The sequence below is a fragment of the Gallus gallus genome, chromosome 4 (genome assembly GCF_016699485.2).
Source record: "Gallus gallus isolate bGalGal1 chromosome 4, bGalGal1.mat.broiler.GRCg7b, whole genome shotgun sequence".
Lineage (NCBI taxonomy): Eukaryota > Metazoa > Chordata > Aves > Galliformes > Phasianidae > Gallus > Gallus gallus.
The window spans coordinates 54,132,231-54,155,603 of record NC_052535.1 but is presented as its reverse complement, the minus strand read 5'-3'; the positions used below and the strand labels follow the sequence as shown (position 1 = coordinate 54,155,603).

Genomic DNA, 23,373 nt, shown 5'->3' with positions numbered 1-23,373 from the left:
CCAGCCAGTTCCTTACCCAGCCAAGAGTGTATGAATCAGAGATGCTGCTAACTCATGGTCAGATGTAAGAGTATGACTATAGAACAAATATGTAATCAGATAAGTATTTATGTGATATTTATGCTCAAAGAACCCTTTATTTATTTAAACCTACTAGAAGTTCATTTATTTCTATAACATTCCCACTTAAAAGGGAAGAAAATAAGGTTTCAAATGTCACCACAGTTGACTTATTTGTCTGACTTACTCATTAGATGAATTGGAGCAGCATTTAGCATTGCTAAGAAGTGGGAATTGGCTGTCTTTCTGTCTTTGTACCATCCCTTAAATCTGGAAAACAGTTGGTCCATTTTGGCTACTACAACAATTTTAGGACTGTATCATATTGCCAGTGAGACTATAATATGATAAGGCAGAGGAAAATATTCTGCTTCCTTATTAACCAGCACTTTTACACACATGCAAATATGTACACAGTGGAAGAATCTCAGTATTAGTAGAGCAAGTATCCATTTCCCTGCCACTATTTAAGATGTTCAAAGAGGATGAAATAGCAACCAAAATCTGATTCATTTAAAATCAAATTGTTAATTCGGTGATGAAAATACCAAATCACGGGAATTTCTTATTAGTTTATTCTCTTAGTTCTTTCCAAATAATTATTGGAAATGCTTCCCAAATAAACATAGTTTTGCAGAGCTGCTCACTCATTGCATAACCTGCCTTCTCCTCTGGGATAACGTTACATATGTCCTACAGGAAGCCATGTAAAATAGTAGCTTCCTCCTATTTTGATTTGAATGTCATCGAGCATTTGCGTCAATCAAAGTACCACGCAAAATTATTGTTAACCCCAGGAAAGCAGCAGCTTTCTAAGTTGTTTGTAGTAAACAGACATTTGTCTGGAAAGTACTGTCTAACTTTACCTCCTAAAAAGTGTAATTTGGGATTTGAGTTTTAGTGTATTAGCATTTAAAGTCTTGGGATAAAGAGACTGTTTGAAGACTGTTGCTGAGTTTCTCTCTCGGCCTTCTCTGATTTAAGTTAAGTAGTGCTAGTTATCTCAGTTCTTCCTTGAATGTCATGTTTTATAGCCCTCTGATCATTCTTCCTCAGAATGGAGGTCTTTCCCAGATTGTCTCTGCCATTCCTGTGATGTCTCATTGAGTTAGGATCAAGTAATCTAGCTGAACACTTATCAGTAACAAATGAAGTTGAAGGCATATTCTCTGTACCCTGCAGGCTCATACAGCTCCCCCTGGATATGTGTTCTTGGCAACAGCCTGATCTTGTTGACTCATGGTGACCCACTGTATTCTCTATTCCCTTTTCCTAAAGAGTTGCCATTTAGGCAGGTGTTCCCTGTGCATCTGCTTCCTTCTGCCTAAGAGTACTTCCTTCTTTTTAAACTTTTAAATTTCATCTTCTGATATTTTGCCTACACTTTGCTTTGAGAATCCATTTTGCCTACACTTTGCTTTGAGAATGTGTGTCTACTTGGGTCTGGTATTACTGTTTATTTCTTTTCAGAGTCCCTGCTCTTCAAAATACCTTCTTCCTACTTGGATATAAGAATTCAGTTCTTTGTTCTTCGATTAACAGCTTTGCCTCCTGTGTGTTAAAATATAGTCCAGACTCTACTCACTGAACTTCTTTGGTCTATATTAAACTGCCTGTCCTTCCCATTATTTATCACTCTATAACTTTTTGTCATTTGCAACTTTTTCCAGCAATAGTTTTCTATTTTTATCAACATTATTTTGAATCCTGTATCTGCTCACCAGTGTATTCTTGGCCTTGCCAAACGAAGTACAAATTTGCTGAAGGACATGGGTCTGGGCAGTGACTGGGATGGCAAAAGTGGGATTTTCAGCATTATTTCTGGTTTATTTAACAGTTTCTGATTCTTACATGCCAGAACCACATTTTCATTGAATGTACAGACACAGTCCTGATCAGAGTAGGGAGGCTATGCAATGGTTATACAGTGGAGTAAAAGCAAGCACAATGCATTGACTGGTTCAGATGGGGAGGCTACAATGATCTGCAAATGTGCACTCACGTAGTCAATTTCCAGTTCCATTCAGCAGACACTTCTGGGCTTCTGACATGTTCAAAACTGAAGCTTTAATAATCCCTATTTTTTTCTTTTTTTCTTTTTTTTAATAATATATATATTCAGAGTTTAAACAGGAAGTATTAGGTAAGTAGGAAATTGTGTAAGCCAGATTTGATTCTAGGCCCTTCTCAGTGTACAAGGAACATTTTTTCTTTTTTCTTTCTTTCTTTCTTTTTTTTTAATTGGCATGATACATTGCTAATGTTGAGCCAACTTTTTAGCATATACTGGCTAGCTAGTTATTTTCAATCAGCAAGTGTTCTTTTTGGTACTTTTGTTAGTATCTGTGATTTTGAATTTAAGTATCAGTTTTGTACATGGCCTTACAAATAATTATGCAGGTAAATTATAAGGGGCTTTTTCCCCCTAATTATGGTTGCTGGAAGAAGGAGGCCTCAGCATGAAAAAGAAAGAAAAAAGTGATGGACTAAATAAAGCGAAGATTAGTCAGATGTTTCTTGAATACGTACCCTTGCAATTAAGACCACGCTGCCCTAGGATTATATGAGTTACTTAAGTATGTATAAGGAGGAGAATCCTAACTCCACTGGAGAAGTGGAATGCTTTTAACCTGTCAGTGGATCCAGAATTTAATTTTGTTTGCAGCTTCGATCTATCTGTACTCTTAGTTGACAATTATAAAGAATTGGCCAAGTGTGTAACTAAATGCATTTTTCCCACCAGTATGAAGTTCTATGCTATTTCTCTCATTCATGTTTTCTAAACACAATGCTACTTCACTCAAGGCTTTGCAGCAGATAAATTCTGTGTCTGCAGAAGAGAGCAGGATACATAACAAAATCTGTTGAGGATCTGATCAACCCTGGCACAGCAGTTTGTATGTCATGATTTGTCATGATTTGTTTGGTGTTTTCTGCTGTGAATATTTGTGTAGGGTAGCATGACAGAATTGGAACACAGGAGAATAATCTTGAGGAAAGCAAGAGGTACCTCCAATGTAGTGTTAAATGTATTAATCTGATGGTGATGTCAAGTTTTCCTCATAATAGTTCACAGAATCTCACAATTCAGCATTAATGCAAGGTTTTAGAAAGTCTGTTGTTTTTATAGAGGGTCTTGAACCCAGCACATCGCCACGTATGTTGTTCACACAGTTAATTTTCCTTGCCAATCAATATTTCTATCATTTTGCATTGCATTTATCTGTCTTCAGTCTCATGTATGGATCCTACTGTTCGGTTTGTTGTTTTCTTCCAGTAGATTAGAGAGCCATCTACTATACCATTTATACATTCGCAGACCATAATTCTCTGTTAAGCTTCTCACAAAGAGTTTCTAAGTTCTCCCGGTCGGCACACATTATTAGCAGAGTTAATTTCAGCACAAGTCCTTGCTTTTCTGGACATGTTGTCTTTGGCACATTTTCCAAGTAATGATCTCTCTGAAATCGCAGACAGGTTTAATAGCACCAGCAACTCCTTCCGGCCATCTCCTATCACACCCAACAAGAGTAACTTTTACCCGTTGCCTACACTTTGCTTTGAGAATGCAAGTCTACTTGTGTCTGGTATTACTGTTTATTTCTCTTCAGAGTCCCTGCTCTTCAAAATACTGTCTTCCCACTTAGATATAAGAATTCAGTTCTTTGTTCTTTGATTAACAGCTTTGTCTCCTGTGTGTTAAAATATTGTCCAGACTCAGCGAACTTCTTTGGTCTACATTAACCTGCCTGTCCTTCCCATTATTTATCACTCTATAACTTTTTGTCATTTGCAACTTTTTCCAGCAATAGTTTTCTATTTTTATTTAGATCATTCAGTGTGGTTTGGGTTCACTTAGTATGGACCACACTGATGGTGTACATCACTTTGTTCCGTCTTGCTTTTGTTTTTTACCAGAATTTTTGTAAAATTGTGAGCCAAAGTCCTACAGAAATCTGCAGATGCTCACTTTATCAAACATACATAATATCGTGGGAAAACAGGAAGGGTTTCTTTCTGATAAAATCTATTTTCTATCTAGCTGTGCTGACTGGCGTTAATTGTACTATCATCCTTTAATTGTACACTGATTGTTTCCTGTACCAGCCTTTCCATCAGTTTTCCTGACATTGATGTCAGACAAAATGATCTACAATTTCCTTATTAAATAATGGAACAATGCTTGCTTCTCTTCTGTCTTCGGGAACTCGCCTGGGATTTCAAGACATGCTTTTCATAGTTTGGTTTGTTTAAATTTTATTTTACTGAGGTTCTAGGCCTGTTAAACAGGTATAATTTTACTTCCTTGTATTTTGGAATCTTAGTAGTGAACATCTGAATTTGTACTTCGATAGATCACTTGAGGAATATTTTACTGACACAGAGCTGGTCAGCCTTTCTACTTATTACTATCACTATGAAAACTTCATGGTCCAGAATGTATAGCATAAAAAAGAAAAGAAAGTTTATACTGTTGACTTCATGGCTTTATCCTACCATACAGAGGGAAAATGCAGTTAGTCAGAAACTCTGTGAAGTATCTGCTATACCCTATGGTGCCCAGAAAATTTGTATCACAATGAAGTCTCAGTACAAATAGGAATAAGTAATAAATTTGGCTAGTGCCAAAGATTTAAAGCATTTAATGAGTCTAAAACTCTTTCAGTGACATTATTTATTTAGAGTAATAGCAGACTTGATCTTGTCCAGATCCCACAGTAATTAACTGCTTAGCATTTCCTAGTGATCTATGTGGAGGAGATTTTTGAAAGATGAGGTGTTCCTTTGACCAAACTTAACTTTACTTAACTGAATAAATTAACTCTTTTTAACCCACTATGAGTAAACATACTATGACTAGAACAGTGGCCTGATTTAGTGATGAGAACAAACTTCATTGGTATTCTGTATGCATCACTGATTCTAGAAAAATATTTATGAATAAAAGTCATTGCTACACATTCTAAAGAACACAATTGGAGTAAAACTTCTTTGTACTGGAAGCTGTACAACAAATATGTCTTTTGCTTGGGTGGGTACATTATCAAATATTCACTCTTTTTAATGGAAGGGTGAGGGGAGTAGAGGTTTGGACCCAGTCCAGTATTGAGCCTACAAGTAAGCACAGTATATATCACTGCAGTATTATGCAGTGGGCATAAAAATTGTTTTTAAGGCATTTTAGGAACGTGTAGACAAATTCTGGTAATTAAATAGTGTTAATCTGTGGTTGTGAAAGTTCAACAAAAATTAAACAGTAAACAAGATGAATAGAAAGATTACTTATACATAACATCAAAATTATAACCTAAAGGTACAACCACAAAACATTCAGTATTCTGAACAAGTGAGGGAAATGTGTAAGGGAGAAGGTTTTTGTTTTGTTTTGTTTTGTTTTGTTTTTGTTTTGTTTTGTTTTGTTTTGTTTTGTTTTGTTGCATGGATATGGCATAGTCAGGATCCTTGCATTTTCTGCTTCAGCTTTCATGCCCATCCCTGAAGGCATCTGTGGTGTAGACATTTGTTCAGCCAAAGGAATTTGAATGAGTATATTCACAGTGTACCATTGCGGAACCCAAATCAGCTGCTATCTGGTGAAGAGGTGTTCCCCCAGTAGCTGCTCATACTTCCTCATCTTTATTTTCTTTATGCTATGGCTGACATGAGGATCTGGAGCCTTCAAAACCATTTGATGCTAAGTAATTGTTTTCTGTATAGTAAGCAGAAGAAAACAGTTGTAGATCAAGACAGTAAAATAGATCTTCAGATTCTCCCATCAGATACCTTGGGGTCATCACCACCATGCCTTCTTGAAGAAGAGACTGGAAAATAGCAAGTGATCTAAGGGCAACAAGGTCCACATTGTCATGGCTACACACATTCTCATGCATGATGCTCTGTTTCTCAAATTGCTACTTACATTTCATCACTGGCAAGTTGCATACTGTTTCTGAGGCAGAGGCTGTCTCTGGCCACGTGGTTCTGCAGCGTTCAGAATGATCATTCCTTCACGTGTTGCTGTAAAACCAACATAAATGACAGAATAAAACTTTTTGTTGTTGTTGTTGGAACCCAAATACAATTTGTATCTCTTGAAAGCTTTTCTATTAATCAGTATCCTCCCATTACATTCATGAAGACAGATAGTTGTCACTACTCGTGCTACAGATGGCTATGACTAAATGGAAAGATTATGTGATTTGACTTAGAGTACAGAGAAAGTTTTTGTCATATCTAAAATCATGCTGGATGAGTCACTTTCTTTTAGTATAGTGTTTATCCTTCTAGACCACTGGGGAGCTGACTTTTAATCTCTTCCTTATGGCCAGGCGTTACCTGGGTGCCTCTGATAGCCTCTGCCACCTCCTATGAGCAGGGAAGAACCACATCAACAGTGTACTTCGGGCGAAGTGACAGACTTGACTTTGTCTCACTTCAAACATTTCAGCCTGCATTTGCTTTAGTAGCATATGAAGATGTGAACTGTGGCTTTCATCTCTGGAAGATAAGAGAGCCTCCTTTCCAATAGAGGAGGTTCTTTGGGGCACCTCACTTTCAGGCCTTTGGTGTAGATTTTAGACAGGCAAATCTGATTGTGTGAGCCAGAAGAAAGTTAGGTAGATGGAGACAGTAATACAGAAATCAGCATACAATTCTGCTGAGCTGCTTGTTCCAGGCAGGAACATTAATGAGGCTCTTCATGAGCTGAAACCTTCTGCCAGCTGCATGCGAGCCGTAGGCTGTGCCTGACTGGCCCTCTGTCTGCCTGCACAGTCTGGTCTCTTTTCAGAGACCCGCAGAAAAAAAAAACCATTTAATTTTTATTTGAGCTGATTTAATTTATTTTGGGTTTATTCATTTCCCAAGTAAAATGGTTATGTGGAAGCAGAAGTTCCTGTGGTGTTCTCACTGCTCGAGTCATGATGCAAGCACCCTCAAAGAGCTGAAATGCAGCACAGCCCATGACAGCCTGGGAGGAAAGACTGCAGCCCTGCCCTATCACCTCACCCTGCAATGAACACATTTTTTGCCTTTCCACTGTGCTATTTTTCTCCTTTCCACAGGAGGCCAGAGAACAGAGGTGCAAAACAGACTGAACGACAGAATGTGTGTGTGTGTGTGGTATGTGATCTGTATCTGTCGTGTTGTTTTTCTTTGTTAATGATCTAGAAGAGTGCTTTCTGTGTGTTGACATCTGACTTTACAGGTCTCGTAAGGAAGCAGCTCTGCCGATTAGATTACTATTGACAGGACTAAGGTCTGTATTTACAGGAAAAAGGCTACAGCAGGCCCAAAGGAACGATATCTCTTCCTCAGGTCTTTAAGTTCCTGAAGTCCCAGGATAAGTCAAGAAAGGTTTGCCACTGCATGGTTTTATTCAGCATGATGGGAACTCAACGTTATTAATAAATGACCAAAACACTTCTTTTGATAAATTTATGTCATCTATCAATCTGCTATTTAAATGTCTTTCAGAAATTAATTAATTTATCCTCCTATCATTTCTGTCTCAGGCAACATCTTTTTGTTAGTTTGTAGGAGGTAGATCACAGCTATTCCCTTTACTTACTTCATGTCTTACTCTTAAATTTTCTGATCTCAGTCTGTGTGTGAATAAAAATACCCTCCTACTTTTCTACTTAAAAGCAGTTTTGGTGGGATAGGAGAACTCAGAGTTGTGTGGAAGGGAAAAAACACGGATCAGTCTTCTTGATTATTTGGAATTTTATTGAGGTTGAAAGATGTTCATTTTATATGGAATGATTCTCTGCTTAACAGTTGCCTGTAGTTTAATATTACTCTAAGGTAAAACAAATTTCATCGTTGCTATAATCTCGTATCTCTATTGATTGCTACGGTACAAGAAATTTAGAACGGAAAATGTGTAAACAGTATGTATAAATATATATGCATATATAAATGATGGCAAACAAACAAACCAGGAACTGGAATCCTATAATGCATATTGTTCCATTTCAGGGAAGAAAAATAAGAAATTTAAGTTGATTTTAAACTATTCAGTAAAGTAGAAAGCAAAGGCTACAATGCCCCCAAGTGCTCTCCAGCCATAAAAGCTTGTAGAATGTAGATTTTAAAGACAGATACAACCCTGCTGAGCATTAATCTGAAACATACATAATACTATTGTTTTCACTTATTAAAACTCCTTCCTTACTCTGGCTGTCCCTGAACTGTTAAGCTGTTTCTCATTCAGAGTGGCTCGGAGCATTAAGACAGCTGAGTGTGAAACAAACTCCCTCATTCAAAAGTAGAGTTTCTTTCTTTTCTTTGTTTTCATTACTCTGTTTCTGAAGCTCATGAATAGCAACATTAAATCATTTCTGAAACTCTTGCTACAATTGAAAAAAAAGGAGAAAATGCTTTCTCAGTCTGTGACACAGAGAAGCATCTGTCTTTAACTCCTCAGTCCCTCAAATCCACCAGCCTGCATCCGACAAAGCTGACGGAAGGATGAAGGTGCGTGAGCATCTCAAAAAGTAAGTGCACAATTGAAGAGATGTGCTGTTAATGTCTCAGGAGGCCACAGCACCTTTTGCTGTCTGGAACATCAGCATAATTCAATTAAAAATCACTCGGTCACAAAAACAAAAACCAAACCAAACCAAAACAAACAACAACAACAAAAAACACCCACAACCACATTTGTTCTGTTGCTCTCAGAGGAAACTGTACTCCCACTTTAGGCTGGAATCTACCTGTTCGTTTGCTTCTTTGCCACTTCTAAGGTTGAACTTAAACATTTCTTACCCACTACTTCAAAAGCAGTAACAGATATTCTAACTTTTGTTCTCCTTCCCATTTCTAGTGTTTGTTTTTGTGTGTGTGTGTGTGGAAGAAATCAAAGAAGTGCACCTCTGTGAATTGCCCTTCCAAATTACAGATCAAGATTAAGAATACTGTAGTGTCTCTGGTGTTTTTATCACATTTTGTTTGTGCTCTTATCATTGCCAGTGCTTGAAAGTGTCTTAAACTCCAGTGCAAAAGTACAATATCTTCTCCTATTCAAGTCTCCCTCAGAAGACACTTATTCCCTAGCATTTAGAAATACAAGTTAAAAGCAATAGTGGGCCGTCATTGTCTGAACATGCACAGTAGTGGTTCTGATTTATTGCTGTCCTTTTGATCTCACTTGTATACTGCTTACAGAGCTGTGCTTCATCGGAAAGGTCCTTGGGACATGGACTGAGCCTTTGTGTTTTGTACATAGTGTTGTTTCTGTTCTCTGTCTGAATGTCTTGACCTTTAAAAAGCAACTCTGTGCCTGCCAAAATGTGTTTTATTTAATCAAGAATCTAATTCAGAGATAGCAAATCTCTTACAGGCCTGAAATTCACTCTGCGCACTGTTAATGCCAACCCAATTTTGCCCACGCAAGTGCTCATTAAGCTCAAGCGAAAAGAGCTGTAAACACAGATAAAACAGCCTTCAAAGTGATGAGAAAAGCTTTTCTTAATATTTATTTTATTTCCAACTGACAAAAAGGGTAATTAGAGTTCAGGTTAATCTGTTTTTTTTTCCAGAAATGAGAAAAAATATAAGTGATATTTTATTCCTCAGTAGTGCACAATGATAGCCAAGCTGAGCACAAACAATGAAGAGAAATAATTTAAAGAGAGCCGTTAAAGGTAAAAACATTTGTTTAATTAACAACAATGTTCCCTCCAGTACAGAACATTACTGACCACTAGAAAGCCGGTTGTACTGCAGGCTTTGTTGATTTCCACTGACTACAAAGTAGAACAAGAACTTTCTACATAAATCCTGAGGTGCTTCTCCGGGGACGCAGCTGCATGATCTGAGCTGCCCGACCCTGGTGCTGCATCAGACTTTCAACTCATTGTGTAAAGAAATTATTAAAAAATGGGTGCTGGGAGAAGTGCTTACTGTTTTATTAATGTCCATCAGATTAAAGACGTAAAAAAAAACTGAAGCAATATGAGCAGCACATAAAAGCAGAGGAGTGAAAGGGAAAAAATGTATTTGAAGTGTGCCACGGCCTCTGAGAGAGCCTCGCATCGATCTCCCTTCCCATTCACCCTGACAAACAGCTGGCATGGCGTGTGCTCTGCGGACAGGCGAGCAGCAGCATTCAGACAGCTGTGCTATGTGGAGCACAGATGCTTTCACTTGCATTTGGTAGTTTCTAGCCAGCTTCCAGAGTTTTGGTGGAATTGTTCACAGATGTCTGACGCACACAGATGATACAGAAATTCATTGAAAAGGGATATGAAATTAATACCTGGACTTTTCTTGCCGTTAGCTTTATCAGACTCTAAGGTCCATCTCGATGGATCCAAAAGGAAATTATTTATGTATATTGAATTGAAATTCCTTCTCAAAGTTACTTATACCAGAAATTAAGGATAGAAGCCTTTTCTACTTTTATATTTAAGGGCTTTGATGTGTTTGTGGAAGGCACTGCTCTGTCACTGGGAGGTTCCCATCCACAGAGCATGCTGCGTGTCTTGCTCTTTAGAGAGCACTGTTAGTGTTCCCAAACAGCATCATAGATTTCTGTGTCCAAGAGTCTCTCAGTCTGTTCATACTGCTGGTTCCCTTAGGACACTGCAGTTTTGCCAATAACGAAGGTAGTAATGACTTTCTTATGTTAACACAGTCTACTGGAAAGCAATTGGAATAAAAAAAAATCTCACTTTATTGTACACTGCCAAACAGCCTCCAGATGGGTGGTGGGCTTTGTTCCTGCTAGCTAGAAAGTTTCCTTGAAAGAAGAATGCTTGAGGCAGCACTTGCAACTTTACTTATGCGTGTGCTCTCCTATTATTTGTGGCTTAACTTGTGCGTGATGCTTGGCTGTTCTGCACCATCTGATTCTTTCATACGTTGCTGCTGCTGGCCGCCTCAGCGAAAAAATTGGGGTGTGAGGCTGAAATAGCATTCTTCTGGTCTAAGTACCATGCATTTACTGTGATTGACTAAGCCTCCATATTAAGAGTTTTTCCCTTTAGAGAGGTTGCACAGAACTACCTGCCCAGTCCTTGCCAGCATTTATTAGAATTGGTAGGAAAACTACTGGGATTAATGCTAGTACAAATTTTAGACCAAAGACTTTCCCCATTATTCCTAAGGACCAGAACTGTCCCTTTGGATGTCAGTGGAAACTGCAGTGGTGCTAGGTGCACATTTATAGGAAAAAGATACAAAAGACCCCAAACCAAACAAAACCAAAAACAACAACCCACAATAACCAATGGATGAGTGACAGCAAGTGTTGTAATCAGAGGATCTTTTTTCATTTTCCTTTTCACTGTATGTTATGCAATATACAGTGTGCACTACATTTGCTGGCAAAGGAGAGAAGTCTGGGAAACCTATTCATTTTATTCCACATTTAAACAAACAGTTTCTCAAAACCATGACCAAGAAAGGAAGCAAAAGTACTTAGCAAACCTATATTAAGTGTTCTAACTCAATGTTTATATTTTGTTCCTGAAAAATATACTGACTGTATTGATAGCTTAGTAGCATTCAGCTCCTTCAGTCTGATGTGGGGGAAGGCTTAGAAAATATTTTTAACCTTGTATGGAAACTTAATTTTGTTTTCAAAATACCTGCAGCTCAGTACAGTCTGAGCCATTCTAAAGCAAAAATTGTGGTCTACAAAGAAAGTTCATATGATTCCCACAGGGTAAAAGTATCGGGGAGAAAAATGCTGGTAGCGTTGTGTAATATCCAGCACTTCCTCTAGCTTTCTAGTACTTTCATAACACACTCTTAAGACAGAAGCCTCCCAAACACCAAGGACGTTCTTATAGGAAGATGACTTCTTTCACCCAGAAAACTCTCTGTATTACTTCCAGATTGCAAAGCTATGCCATGAGCAACTAGATTTGCATTTGATGAATAAAACTGTGTTTTCAATTACTGATCTGGAATTTTTTGAAGATAAATACTGATATTTATGCAATTGTACTGCATTCCCATAAGTATGTATTTTCAGGTACTTTGCCAGAAGTTCTTACCACAGGAAATGTAAATCAGATTTTAAATATGAGTCTTGAAAAGCAAAAATATTTAATTTTTTTAAACTTTTTATTGTCATCCCATTCATTTTGAACATTTCACATTACAGTTATTTTGTCTCTTGAGTAAACTACTTGTCCTAGTTATGGACAAGCTGCAGCTTTCAAGTGCAATCTCCTAATTAAAAAGGATAATGAAGAATTACTGCTGCATTTTAAGAATGCACCTTAAATATTTGGATGTAACCTTAGATTTGTTTCCAGAACTTATGGTCCTGACTGCCACAATAATGAAGGAATGTTTGGACATTGTGTTGAGGGACATGGTTTAGTGATAACTATTGGTGATGGGTGGATGGTTGGACAGGGTGATCCTGTGGGTCTTTTCCAACCTTGGTGATTCTATGATTCTATGATTCTATGTCCCTCCTCCCACAGAAAGGATAAATTGTAAACAGCATTGCATAGCAGATCTTATATTTTTAATGAACACTGTTATCATTGTAGAGCTGGTTTTCCTCAGCAAAGTCTATGTATTCCGTGATTCTGTGATTCTGTGCTTTTGCAGAGTAGGAGAAAAATATTTTCATTTTACTGTTGGTTGCCCTGAAATATATTCCATTAATTGTAATGAAGATAAAAGGATACATTGTGAAATATATGTATTCTATAGAGAATGGAGCTCAAGTCTTATGAGGAGCAGCCAAGGGAACTGAGATTGTGTAGGCTGGAGAAGAGGAGGCTCAAGGGAGACCTTAATTGCTCTCTACAACTGCCTGAAAGGAGATTGTGGCAAAGTGAGAGTCAGCCTATTCTCCCATGTAACTAATAATAGGACTAGAGGGAATGGCCTCAAGTTGTACCAGAGGAGAATCAGGTTGGATTTTTGGAAAAATTTCTTCCCTGAAAAACTGATGATGCAGTGGCACAGGCTGCCCAGGGAGGTAGTGGAATCACCATCCCTGGAGGTGTTCAAGAAATGCTTAGATATTGTACAGAGGGACATGGTTTGGTGGGGAAATATTGGCGATAGATGGATGGTTGGACTGGATGATCTTGGAGATCTTTTCCAGCCTTGGTGATTCTTTGATTCTATAGGAAGGCAGGAGTGGCTTATATGGTTCCAGAGCTGGAGCACTGGTAGCTCTGGGACAGCATTTGGCTTCAGAAGGCCATTTTGAATCTTGTTTAAAAGGACATTTTGTCCTCTTTGGGACATTTGCACCCAAAGTGGTATTTCTACTAAAACCATAGGGAAACACCAAATCTGGGCAACGATAAAGTATTTCTCCTTGCTAATTTTGCTTTAAAAGTTGTTGCTATTTTTCTTTACCAGATTCAGCTTTTTCCAAAATAAAATTTTTAATACTTGTTTACCATGATAGTTTACATAACTGGTCTTGGCTATGCTTCCAGTTCTGTCATGGAAATTCTTAGTACTGCCCGTCAGTCTGAATATGTCTGAGTGAATAACACACTGGGTGAGCCACAGCAGCCATGCAAACCTTTGCTATCCTGAAGTGGCATTCACTGAGAATTCAGTATAGACGTAGGTCCTCTACATGATCAAATTAATTAAATCAATGCCTTCTGGATCAAAGAATATTTCTTCTTGTTCTTTAAGGACGTAATTTTCCATAGCTCTATGAGCTTGATTCAGATGTACATTGGGAAAGAGAGGAGATCCATTTTTGCTTAGGAATAACATGTATAGAGAAAGAAAATAATAAAGGGTCTTGACAATTATTTCTTGGCAAGTTTCAGCTTTCCATGAGAAGCAAACACACATGCTTTTTAAAAAATGACGCAGATGTCTCTGCATGTCCATAGCTTGGAAAGACACAGATGGACTCATGTTTTGAGAAAAAACAACAGGCAGTCAGTTTGGAGAGGAAAAACAGTCTAGGATGTTTCGTGGCTGTTACTTTTTGATACAGACGTGCAAGCACAGACAACCCTGCTGTAACAGAGGGACAGCTGGGTCATACCACACAGTGCTTCACCCTGAATTCCTAATTTCACAGCAGCCAGTGCTCATCTTAGGACTTAAGAGTGCTTTGCCATGCACACGTGGGATGAAGTGAGAGAGCAGTGGTAGGACCTGGTGCTCTGGTCTGTCTCGACATCACGAGGCAGTGGTTGGGCACAGCCAGATGTGTACGAGGCAGGGGGCTCAGCTCCTGCTCAGCTGGCTCTGCTGTTTGAATTGGCTTGCTCTCAGGAAAGGAGTTTCCAGCTCACAAGTTAATCTATGGCTGTGGTGTGGAGACCAGAAATAAAATACCTGTGAAGAGATGGATGGGAATCCTGAGCTGTGAATCAGAGAAGGACACTGAGTGTCTTAGTGACTCAAGTTCTCAGTTTCATGAACAGGGCTGCCAACAGCATAATTTTTTGCCGTGTACAAGCAGGGCTTTAGTTACGCTTCCATCTGTTTTTTGCAACTTTGGTCTAATTGGCTAACTTATAGTGGCTTCTTATAGCAGGGAGTCAAAATTCCTCCCGTCCATCTTACTGCTGTTGTAATCTAGGATTATTTTTTTCAATTCCTTGTTATTATAACTAATTATTGTTACAACTGATTAATTGTTATTAATAATTATTATTTTCTTTCTTTCTTTAAATTTAAAAGACTGTCTCTGACCAAGGTATTTCATAATGTAGCAGCTAGCATGGGCAAGGATTTACTTTAATTAATTATCTTTGCTATAGCTGGAAAACAGGTGTAAAATATTTGCTTTTCAAAACATTGTGAGTTATTGTCCCTTAACATTTGTAAACCCATTTAAATAAGCCATGCAATACCATGTTAAAGTATTATTGAACAGAGGAGAAACATGATAATTCACAATATATATTCAGAAGTCCCATATGGAGAAGTGCACTTAACAGAGGCTTCATATACCAGCTTGCATGCAGCCATTTTGACCTAACTGAATTTGTCCAGAAGGTCCACTATCACTGTGTGGGATTGACTTAGTCATAGCCTACATTTCACTTGCCTTCTAAACTAGAGCGCTCATTTCTGATTTTTAATTATCATTATTCCAAGTACTGACAATTAAGTCATTTGATACATGAACATATGTTAGGGACTGAATGTGAAGAATGTTGCCAATTTGTCTCTTCTAAGAGATCATCTGGAAAACAGCAAACTGGAAAAAATGAGGTTTATTCCTGCTGCTGAAGTAAGAAGGAAGGCATTGCCTGCTTTCACATTTCAAGTCAGGACAACTAGAATTCTTCCACTCAGCTACAGTTTGTACAGGAAAGAGTTTTGTCTCCTATGTTAATTTCCTGCACTATAGGTGACACCACACAACACTCGGAGCTGATTACTGTAAATGAGTGCAAGAGAGATCAGAGAAAGAGAGAAAAGATTTGGGTTGGTTTGGGCTATAAACCACAGGAGAACAGAGGCTGCTCTTTCCTCTACAGAGGCTTTACCTGAGAGGAGATGCATATGATCCCTCAAACGCTGCTTAAATCTTTTATCCAACCGGACTAGAAATACTCATATATATAACTAGTCTTTACACACTACCATGAAGTACACTGAGGAAACTTCAGATTCTTCTTACCACTGCAAGAATAAAAATGTCATAGTGGAATTTGTCTTCTATTACAAGTTAAAAAAAAAAAAAGTAAAATCAATCTATAATTATTTCCAGAAACTTCATCAGAAAAAGAGTTTGCAAGGAATTTTTACTCATTTTGTGGGGGAAAAAACACACTCCTAGGGGTTCACTGCAGCCCAGATGCAGGGTATGGTATGCAGCAGCTAATGTGCAGCAGTGGGGAGTGCTGGGGATTGCTTACTATGTGATGCTTGGCAAGGCACAACAGTCATTGCTTCTCTTTGTTGTGTCACTCCAGCCAATAAAATAGTTGCTGATAATTAATAATCTTAATCCATGATTAAAATTATGGGAAGTTACTGGGAAATAATAGTGGTCAGACTTTTGCCAAAGTGATAGTCTCTTGGGACAAATTGGGCACCTGGTATGTCAAATAGATTTCTGTCCTTATAAAGAGAAGGTGGCAAGCTCTACTAATATTACATCGGAGAACAAAATGGATCAGATTGCATTATTACTCCTTCCTTTAGCGTCGTAAGGGCTGTCCAAGAGTATGGCATATCATGCTCCTGCTGGAAAGGTCTTGTTCTGCCTTTGCTTGTTGCATGGTTTTCCTTGTCCTGAACAGTTACTTTAGATTAAATTTTCCCTGAAAAATTGGCACCTAATTCACAACAGAAAGTGGTGGAATGAACTGAAGCATTTAATACCAGTGAAATGGTTAATAACCCTTATTACAAGCAATGTTGTAGATAAGGCCATCTCCTGGCTTGTTTCATGTCCCAGATGAAGAATCATTCATGAAACTTGTGCTAAACAGAATTCAGTTAGAGAAAAAAGAATACCTCACCCCACTCTTAGTAAGTCTTAAACTAAGATTTACTTAGAAATATCTGTTAAGTAAGGAGAACTACCTGTAAAATGATGTCAACAAATTTAAGATGGTAATTTAGTAGTGTGATCATAATGGAAACCTTTTCATCTGCTGCATCTGCCTATGTCTTCTTTTCCACGGCCTTATGGTAGTCTGTGTTTGAGAAATAAGGTTTCTCTGAAACTATAGATAGCCTGAAAAGAAAGGAACTATTATGTAATTTACAATTTAATTGAATGCTGAAAAAAGCATTTAGAGAAGCGTGGTAGTAGAGAAGCGTGGCTAAGGAAGAGTGATAAGCTTGCACTGATGCCAGCACTAACAAGGATTCTGCTTTCAGCAGCTGAGGTGGTGTGGTTGGAATTAGCTCAGTTATATCTGTACTGTTCCACACAGAGCACAGAGCAGATAAAACTAGGAAAACCTTGCAGTGTCTGTATTTGAAGGCTAGGTCTCTTAGCAGTAAAGTATTTGAGACTTTATTGCAAGTGTGCTTATGGAGAATTTTTGCACATCCTTATTTTGCACTACAAAAGAGACAAAAGTCTTCATTTTAGTGACTCTATTAGAGAGCTTTAAAGGATGACAGTTCAAAAGAAGTTATAGTTTATATGATGTTTTAACAGTCAGTATATTCTGTTGTGTAATGCTCTGAATTGAAAGTCAATAGAGATGATCTCTTAACATTTCTTCTCTATGAGCTTATTTGTTCTTCTGCCTTTAGGCTGTCCCCTAGGAGCTACTTTACAAGGCAGCCTCCTATCACAGATATTGCACAGTTCCCAGTATAAAAGAAGCGTGTCGTTTGTGTCCTCACATGCTATTGTAAGACATATAAGAATATTAAGCATTACCTTGGGAGGTCAGTGCTCAGTTTTATGGTTAGAATGGAGAGACAAGCATGGAGTTAGCTGTCTGGATGAAGACATTTGGGGCTTTAGAACTGCTAGGCATTTTAAAGCTGCAACTTTATCTGTGAATGTGTAGGCCTTTCAAAGATGCTTTGTTCATTGAAATTATCTATGAAAGTGTATGTGCATGGTTGGATTTGTTCAAAGAAGTACGAAAAGCTACCTACAAAACTTGCCTCTGTACATTTCTAGTGAAACAGATTTTTTTATTAGTTATAATAAAATGTATGAGTTATATCGAAAAGGATGAGCATTTTAAAATATCAACTGTAAAGTTCAGCCCAGCACTGGATATGACTTGCTTCTGAATTCCAAGATTCCAAACAAACATATTTTTGTCTCCATCGATTTACGTATGCTGTTATAGTTATTCACTGATTTCCTCTTAGTTCTCAGAGCTGTGTTTATATTTGCTTCATTTGGCCTACTTCAGCATCCTTCTCTACAGCAAGTTCCCAAGTTGCATTTTCAAGCTGGGTATTCTTTTGGGGGGCACACACAGAGCACATCAATCTCTTAAGGGCTAAATTTGGAAAGCATAGCATCAATTGCTGTGGTTAACTGCCTCTACAGCACATTGTAATTAACTGATGAATTTCCCAAAGCTTTCTAAAGAACCATTTCCTACTTTAGACTGGGGCATGTATTCTCCTATCTCTTTAGACCAGAGACAGAAGGAACATTCTTAATTAGAAGTCAGAAGAAAAATTATCTAGTCAGGTGATTTGAAGATCTTTAAAAATTGTGTCTGTAGTGCAGTAAAAGTATAATTTTATTTTCCTTCAAACATTAAAAATATTAATAAGAAGCCACTATGAATTACGAGCAATACGAAGTGTTCAAATCAACTCAACTGGATTTCTTTTGGTGAAGTTTCAGAGATTTAGTTTATTCTGACAGGAAAGATTTTTGGCCCAATACTGCACTGACATTGCAGCTCATTTGTTTTACTACCAGCAAAGAAAAGCAGAAGACTGGACCAACCATTCTTCTTTGGGACAGAAGCTGAAAAGATTAAGAAGAGCACTTGATATTATCTTTAAAAACAGAAAAAAGAAAAACTAGGCTACTGGCTAAGGTCAGGATTAATGCAAGGCAAATTACTTCATGACCAATTTGGATATAGTCCAGGAACTGGTTAGAGAAAAATGATATAATTCTGAAAGCTGAGATAACAAAAATAGCAAATTATTCTTATGAAAGCTTTTGTAGGCAAATTCTTTCATTATAGTTGACCAAAATGTGAAAAAGGACAAAGTAACAAGTGTAAATGTATATATATATATTTTCTTTTTCTTTGAAGTAGTGCCCAGTGTCACTTGAGCTTCATTTGTTCAAGTTTGTAGGAATACAATGATGCAAACCCAGATGGTGTTTGCTGTTATTGGTGACAGATGTTCTCTTATTCTCGAGATTATGCAGTTAAGTATAATGCATTTATAGCTGAGTTATGCAAAATGCAAAGCACCCTCAGCTCCCATTAACTGCAAGGGCAGCTGTAGGGTCTCCATACCTCCCAGGAGGACTAGCTGAACTCTTCACCTAAGCAGTTGCTTTTGAGATGTCCTGCTCATCAGGTCCACTGAAATCTGTGTTCAGCATCTTTGTGATCACCCTCCAGTGACCTTCTTTAGGACTGAGATCAAAGACCTTACTATCTTTTCAGGAAATTGATCAAATGCCAAGGAATGATATGTCCAAAATGCTCACTTGATTGATGCAATTATGTGAATGCAGTAATATGACTAAATGATAATCTTACTGAAACACACATATATACATCATATAGAGGTAATAAAGAGAGATAGGGTAATCTTAGTGCTGCAGTAAAAAATGCTCAGTAAAAATGAAACAATTGCAGATGGTGGGCAAGCTCCCCCTGCACCTAATGCTGCTGCAGTAGAAAAATTATGGTCAAGCGCTTTAAGCAGCCTGAATCCTAACATTGAGTGTGGCCATTTGCAACATGAGGTTCTGGTGATCAGCATTTAACACATGTACTGTAGACTGAGATCACGTAGTAAGAAAGGTCTGCTAATGCTTTCAGGTCTTGTGATCTCAGTTTGAAGTGAGCAGTCTCTAAGTTTCATACTTTGGTTCTTTTTTTGTTGTATTGCTGTATTAAAGAACAATAGCACATTCGAGAGTTATGGAACAATACAATGTGGGGTTTTTTGGTTGGTTGGTTGCTTGCTTTTGTTGTTGTTCTATGCTGTTCTTTTGGGTTTTTTTTTTTTTTTTTTTTTTTTTTTTTTTTTTTTTTAACTAGCAATCTAATGATCTAAATATTGGTTTGGGCCAAAGCATATAAAATGTAAACTGGGAGCAAGGGAATATTGGATTTATTCTTAATAAATTGAATGAAAAGATAATAAGAAGTGAGGTAGGAAGCCCACAAAATTATCACGTAGTGGTATCTAGTACCTATTTAGGTTAGTCATATAGTGGGATCTAGTAATGTATTTAGGTTAGTCAAGACTAAAGAAAATGGACAGGGGATACCAGAGACATCTAAGCAAACTCAGTAAGTGAATGATGCAATAGAAAACAATATTAATTTTTTAGTTAATGCAAATAATGTATTGCCCTCACATTTCTGGAAGTCACCTTTTAACATACACATTATTTATATTAATCAGCAAATGAATAGGGAGCTTTTTACATGGAGCTTAGCGTGTAGTGCTTGGATGCTGTGGCAGTGGGGTTCTGGAGTTCTCTGTGTGTACTCTGTAGTCCTTACTAACCTAAATAAGTTACTAGAAAGAAAACTTTATTAGCAGCCATTGGAAGGAGTTTTCTCCATGTTCTAAGACTTGTTCTCAATTTTAAATCTCTGAGAAACAAAACTCTGTTATTTTGGGGCTAATTTTACAGTCCAAAGTATAGTTACCCATTCTTTACTTCTGGATATTATGGGGTACTCTGAATGGGTGTAGCTACAGAACAGCTCTAACATAATTTAAGAAAACACGCCTGGGAGCTCATTCGGCCTTACTTTGAAAGTTTCTAGATTCCTGCTGAACCTGAATTTTGGCTTTCTGTGAACAGAAACAGGAGACAGTGACTGAAAAAATAATACATTTCCTGGGTAACAAAGCACGCAATCAAGTTTATATTAGCAAATATTAAAAGGATTTTCCAATAGTTAATTTCATTGCTATTTCATGTTATATTTTGATGCTACAAATATGATAATTCATTCATATAAAATCATACATTTGTTTTCATTTGACTGTCCTCTACATTTTGTAAAGCAGATTTTTCTTTGTAGCCTATGAGATATTATTATTTAAAAAAAAATTTAATCTCCAAGGAATTCCTGCTTTAGAAAAAAAGTGAATGTCTCATACCAGCTCACTCTATTTTTTTTCTCTTTTCTAAACAATGCTGTATTTTTATGTAAGCAATAAGCATGCCAGACACTTGCATGAAAAATATGATGTGTACAATGCACTTCATTTATTTCTTGACATAACAGCAGAAGTTGAAGAAACACAGAGGTTTGTAGGAATTAAGTTATGACATAAAACAGACTTCTTATGTCAAGAGAAGGAGACAATTTGCAATTAAAAAGAGAGAACTGAGGACTGGCTCCATAGTTCATGCAGATCTTATGTGAATTGTATAAAAATATGAGAGCAAATCGCTGCGTTAGCGTGACAAAGTGCAGAGCGTTGTCATTCCAGGACAGAGTACATCAACAGAATGGCGCTGTCTTTCACTAAGGAAGGACCTAGATACTAAATCTCATCAGCGTACAAAAAACCTTGCTTCTGGAAGACCTGGATCACCTCCCGTGACCTGGTAAAGGTCTAGGGCAGCACTCCTTACAGCATGGAGTTCCTTGCCCACAGTCTGGAAAAGGAGGAAATCAGTTACTTCTGACCTCAGCAAGCACTGGTAGGAGTTATAGCATGATGTTAAACAAAGCACATAGGCTGTCTGAAATTACAACATAATATCAGAAGTGCTAGGCCAGCATGAAATAAATATTTGAGGTTCAGTCCACTTCAGGCAATATGCCCAAAATAATAGATGATAGTTAAAGATTATATGTGGTTTCCAAAATCCCATCCAAATGTATTCCCCCTGGCAGCTTGACAAAATAGTTAGCTTTCACAATTTTTTGTCATTAAAATTGAAAGTTGCATAAAGTGTAACTATTCAAACACTAGGTTAATTATTACTACCCTGTGTCTGTAAAGGGCTTTATTCTATGTCAGGAATTTGACACTTTAGCATAAGCACCATAACTTTCTTCCTTTAGCATCTGCACCTTCCTCCACCCCAACCCACACACAAAGTGGCATTTAAATAAGGCTCTTCACACTATGTCATAAATATTAATGACACGAAACTCAGGGCTTGGCATTTTGCATTAATGGCCCTCTTCATCACTGTTTCATACCTGGATTGCAGCCAACCCCTATGTAACTGGCTGACACAATTTTTAATTTTTTTTTTAAACAATGTTAATACTGATGTGAAACAAAATGCTGAGATAATTTTTCCCTAATTGCTGGCAAACCTTCTTTCTGCACTGCATGCTTAGGGTGTCGATTGGCATGACTTTTTGAACAATGTCCATGGTGGCTTGGCATGATTGGGCTTGTAATTACAGTTTGTGCCTTTCAGCTAGTTCTTACAGTACCTCCAAACAAGCTGTGAATAGATATTTCATTAAATATATATATATATACACCCTTGGGCTGCTTTTGAAAAAATAAATACTGTTTTTTCCGACAACCAATCATTTCATGTTGGCTCAAAAAAAAAAAAAAAGTACCATTGTTGGTAATAAAAGAAAATTTATTTCTTAATTCCTGTGGTTACTTGCATCAGTTCTTTCCTCTTGGTTTGAACTGCACCCGTTGTTTGAAGTTGTAAATGAAATGAGGTTTTGGAGATATTTGTGACAGCACTGAAGATTTAATTTTGTGTTTTCTGTTTGTGAGAGGTACATCCAGATCAGCCTTGTGAACAACACAGCCGTGGTCCTGGGCAGCCAGCTCTACTTCTCCCTGCTTGAACAGTGGGAGTGACCGAATGACCTCCAAAGGTCCCTTCCAACCTTAACCCTTCTCTCATTCTGTGTGGTTCAGTGATTCTGTGTTGTTTCAACCCCACAAGATAATGAACCTTCTGAACAATCTGCCAGATATTAGCACAATTCCTTAAACAGTAAGCATGCGCTTGGCTCTTCCTGCCCTTCACTGCTTATCTGAATAAAGACCAGAATATTCTTATAAAAAAAGGTTGAAATTTGAGTTTTCTAGACTGTTACCAAGAAGCTGAAATTTCAGTAAAACATTTGGTTTGAAAAAGAACAATAATAATTAGAATTTCCCCCTTATTAGAAAGTGAAAGCAGAAGGAGGAGAAGCAGAAACAAGTACTGAGCTCTACAATATACATGTCTTGCAGTATGGCATATGTCAAACACCTTCAGTGCTTTGAATTAAGTAGGAAAAAGAGGAAGCCTAAAGTACAGGATCATAGGGCTGCAAGGAACATGAAGTCATATAGTCCAGGGGTAATGGAAATGCTAAGTCATGGCTTGAGTCTGTGATTGAGCACCTGATGGGAAGACAGGGCCATCCCAGAGGAGCTCAGGTGCATGCAATGTACTTGAGTGACTGGGAGGGGTTGAGTCAGAATCTACCCCTTCCCAGACCTCATTTAAAGGTTGGCAGGGGGAAGTAAGGGTGTTTTGGGGATCCCTGTGTGCTTGAAGTCTTCTAAAGGTAAGCAGGTTCTTTGCTTTGTGTTTTGTTGTGGGTTTTTGTATGCGCGTGCGCCTGTTGTTGTTGTTGCATTTGAGCATGCTTCCACCTGCTGCAGCCCAGGACTTTGCTGCTATGCTATCATTACTGTGCCTTTCATTGTGTTATAGCATCATACCAGGGCGAAAACAACAACTTTTGAGTCATTCATGACAGGTACTTG

The 23,373-nt window shown here is 37.8% G+C and overlaps 1 protein-coding gene and 1 long non-coding RNA gene across 9 annotated transcripts in view; one reads left to right on the top strand and one right to left on the bottom strand.

Annotated features, from left to right (window-relative positions):
* PDE5A (phosphodiesterase 5A) overlaps positions 1 to 23,373 on the bottom strand; it is a 133,401-nt gene that overhangs the window by 69,333 nt on the left and 40,695 nt on the right. For all 6 annotated transcript variants that reach the window (NM_001398114.1, XM_046940149.1, XM_046940146.1 and 3 more), the window contains one exon: positions 5,981 to 6,078. In NM_001398114.1, the coding sequence (NP_001385043.1) occupies positions 5,981 to 6,003 (23 nt within the window). In that variant the 5' untranslated portion in view covers positions 6,004 to 6,078. The remainder of the gene's footprint in view (positions 1 to 5,980; positions 6,079 to 23,373) is intronic.
* LOC107051713 overlaps positions 1 to 23,373 on the top strand; it is a 145,820-nt gene that overhangs the window by 81,905 nt on the left and 40,542 nt on the right. The window lies entirely within an intron of this gene.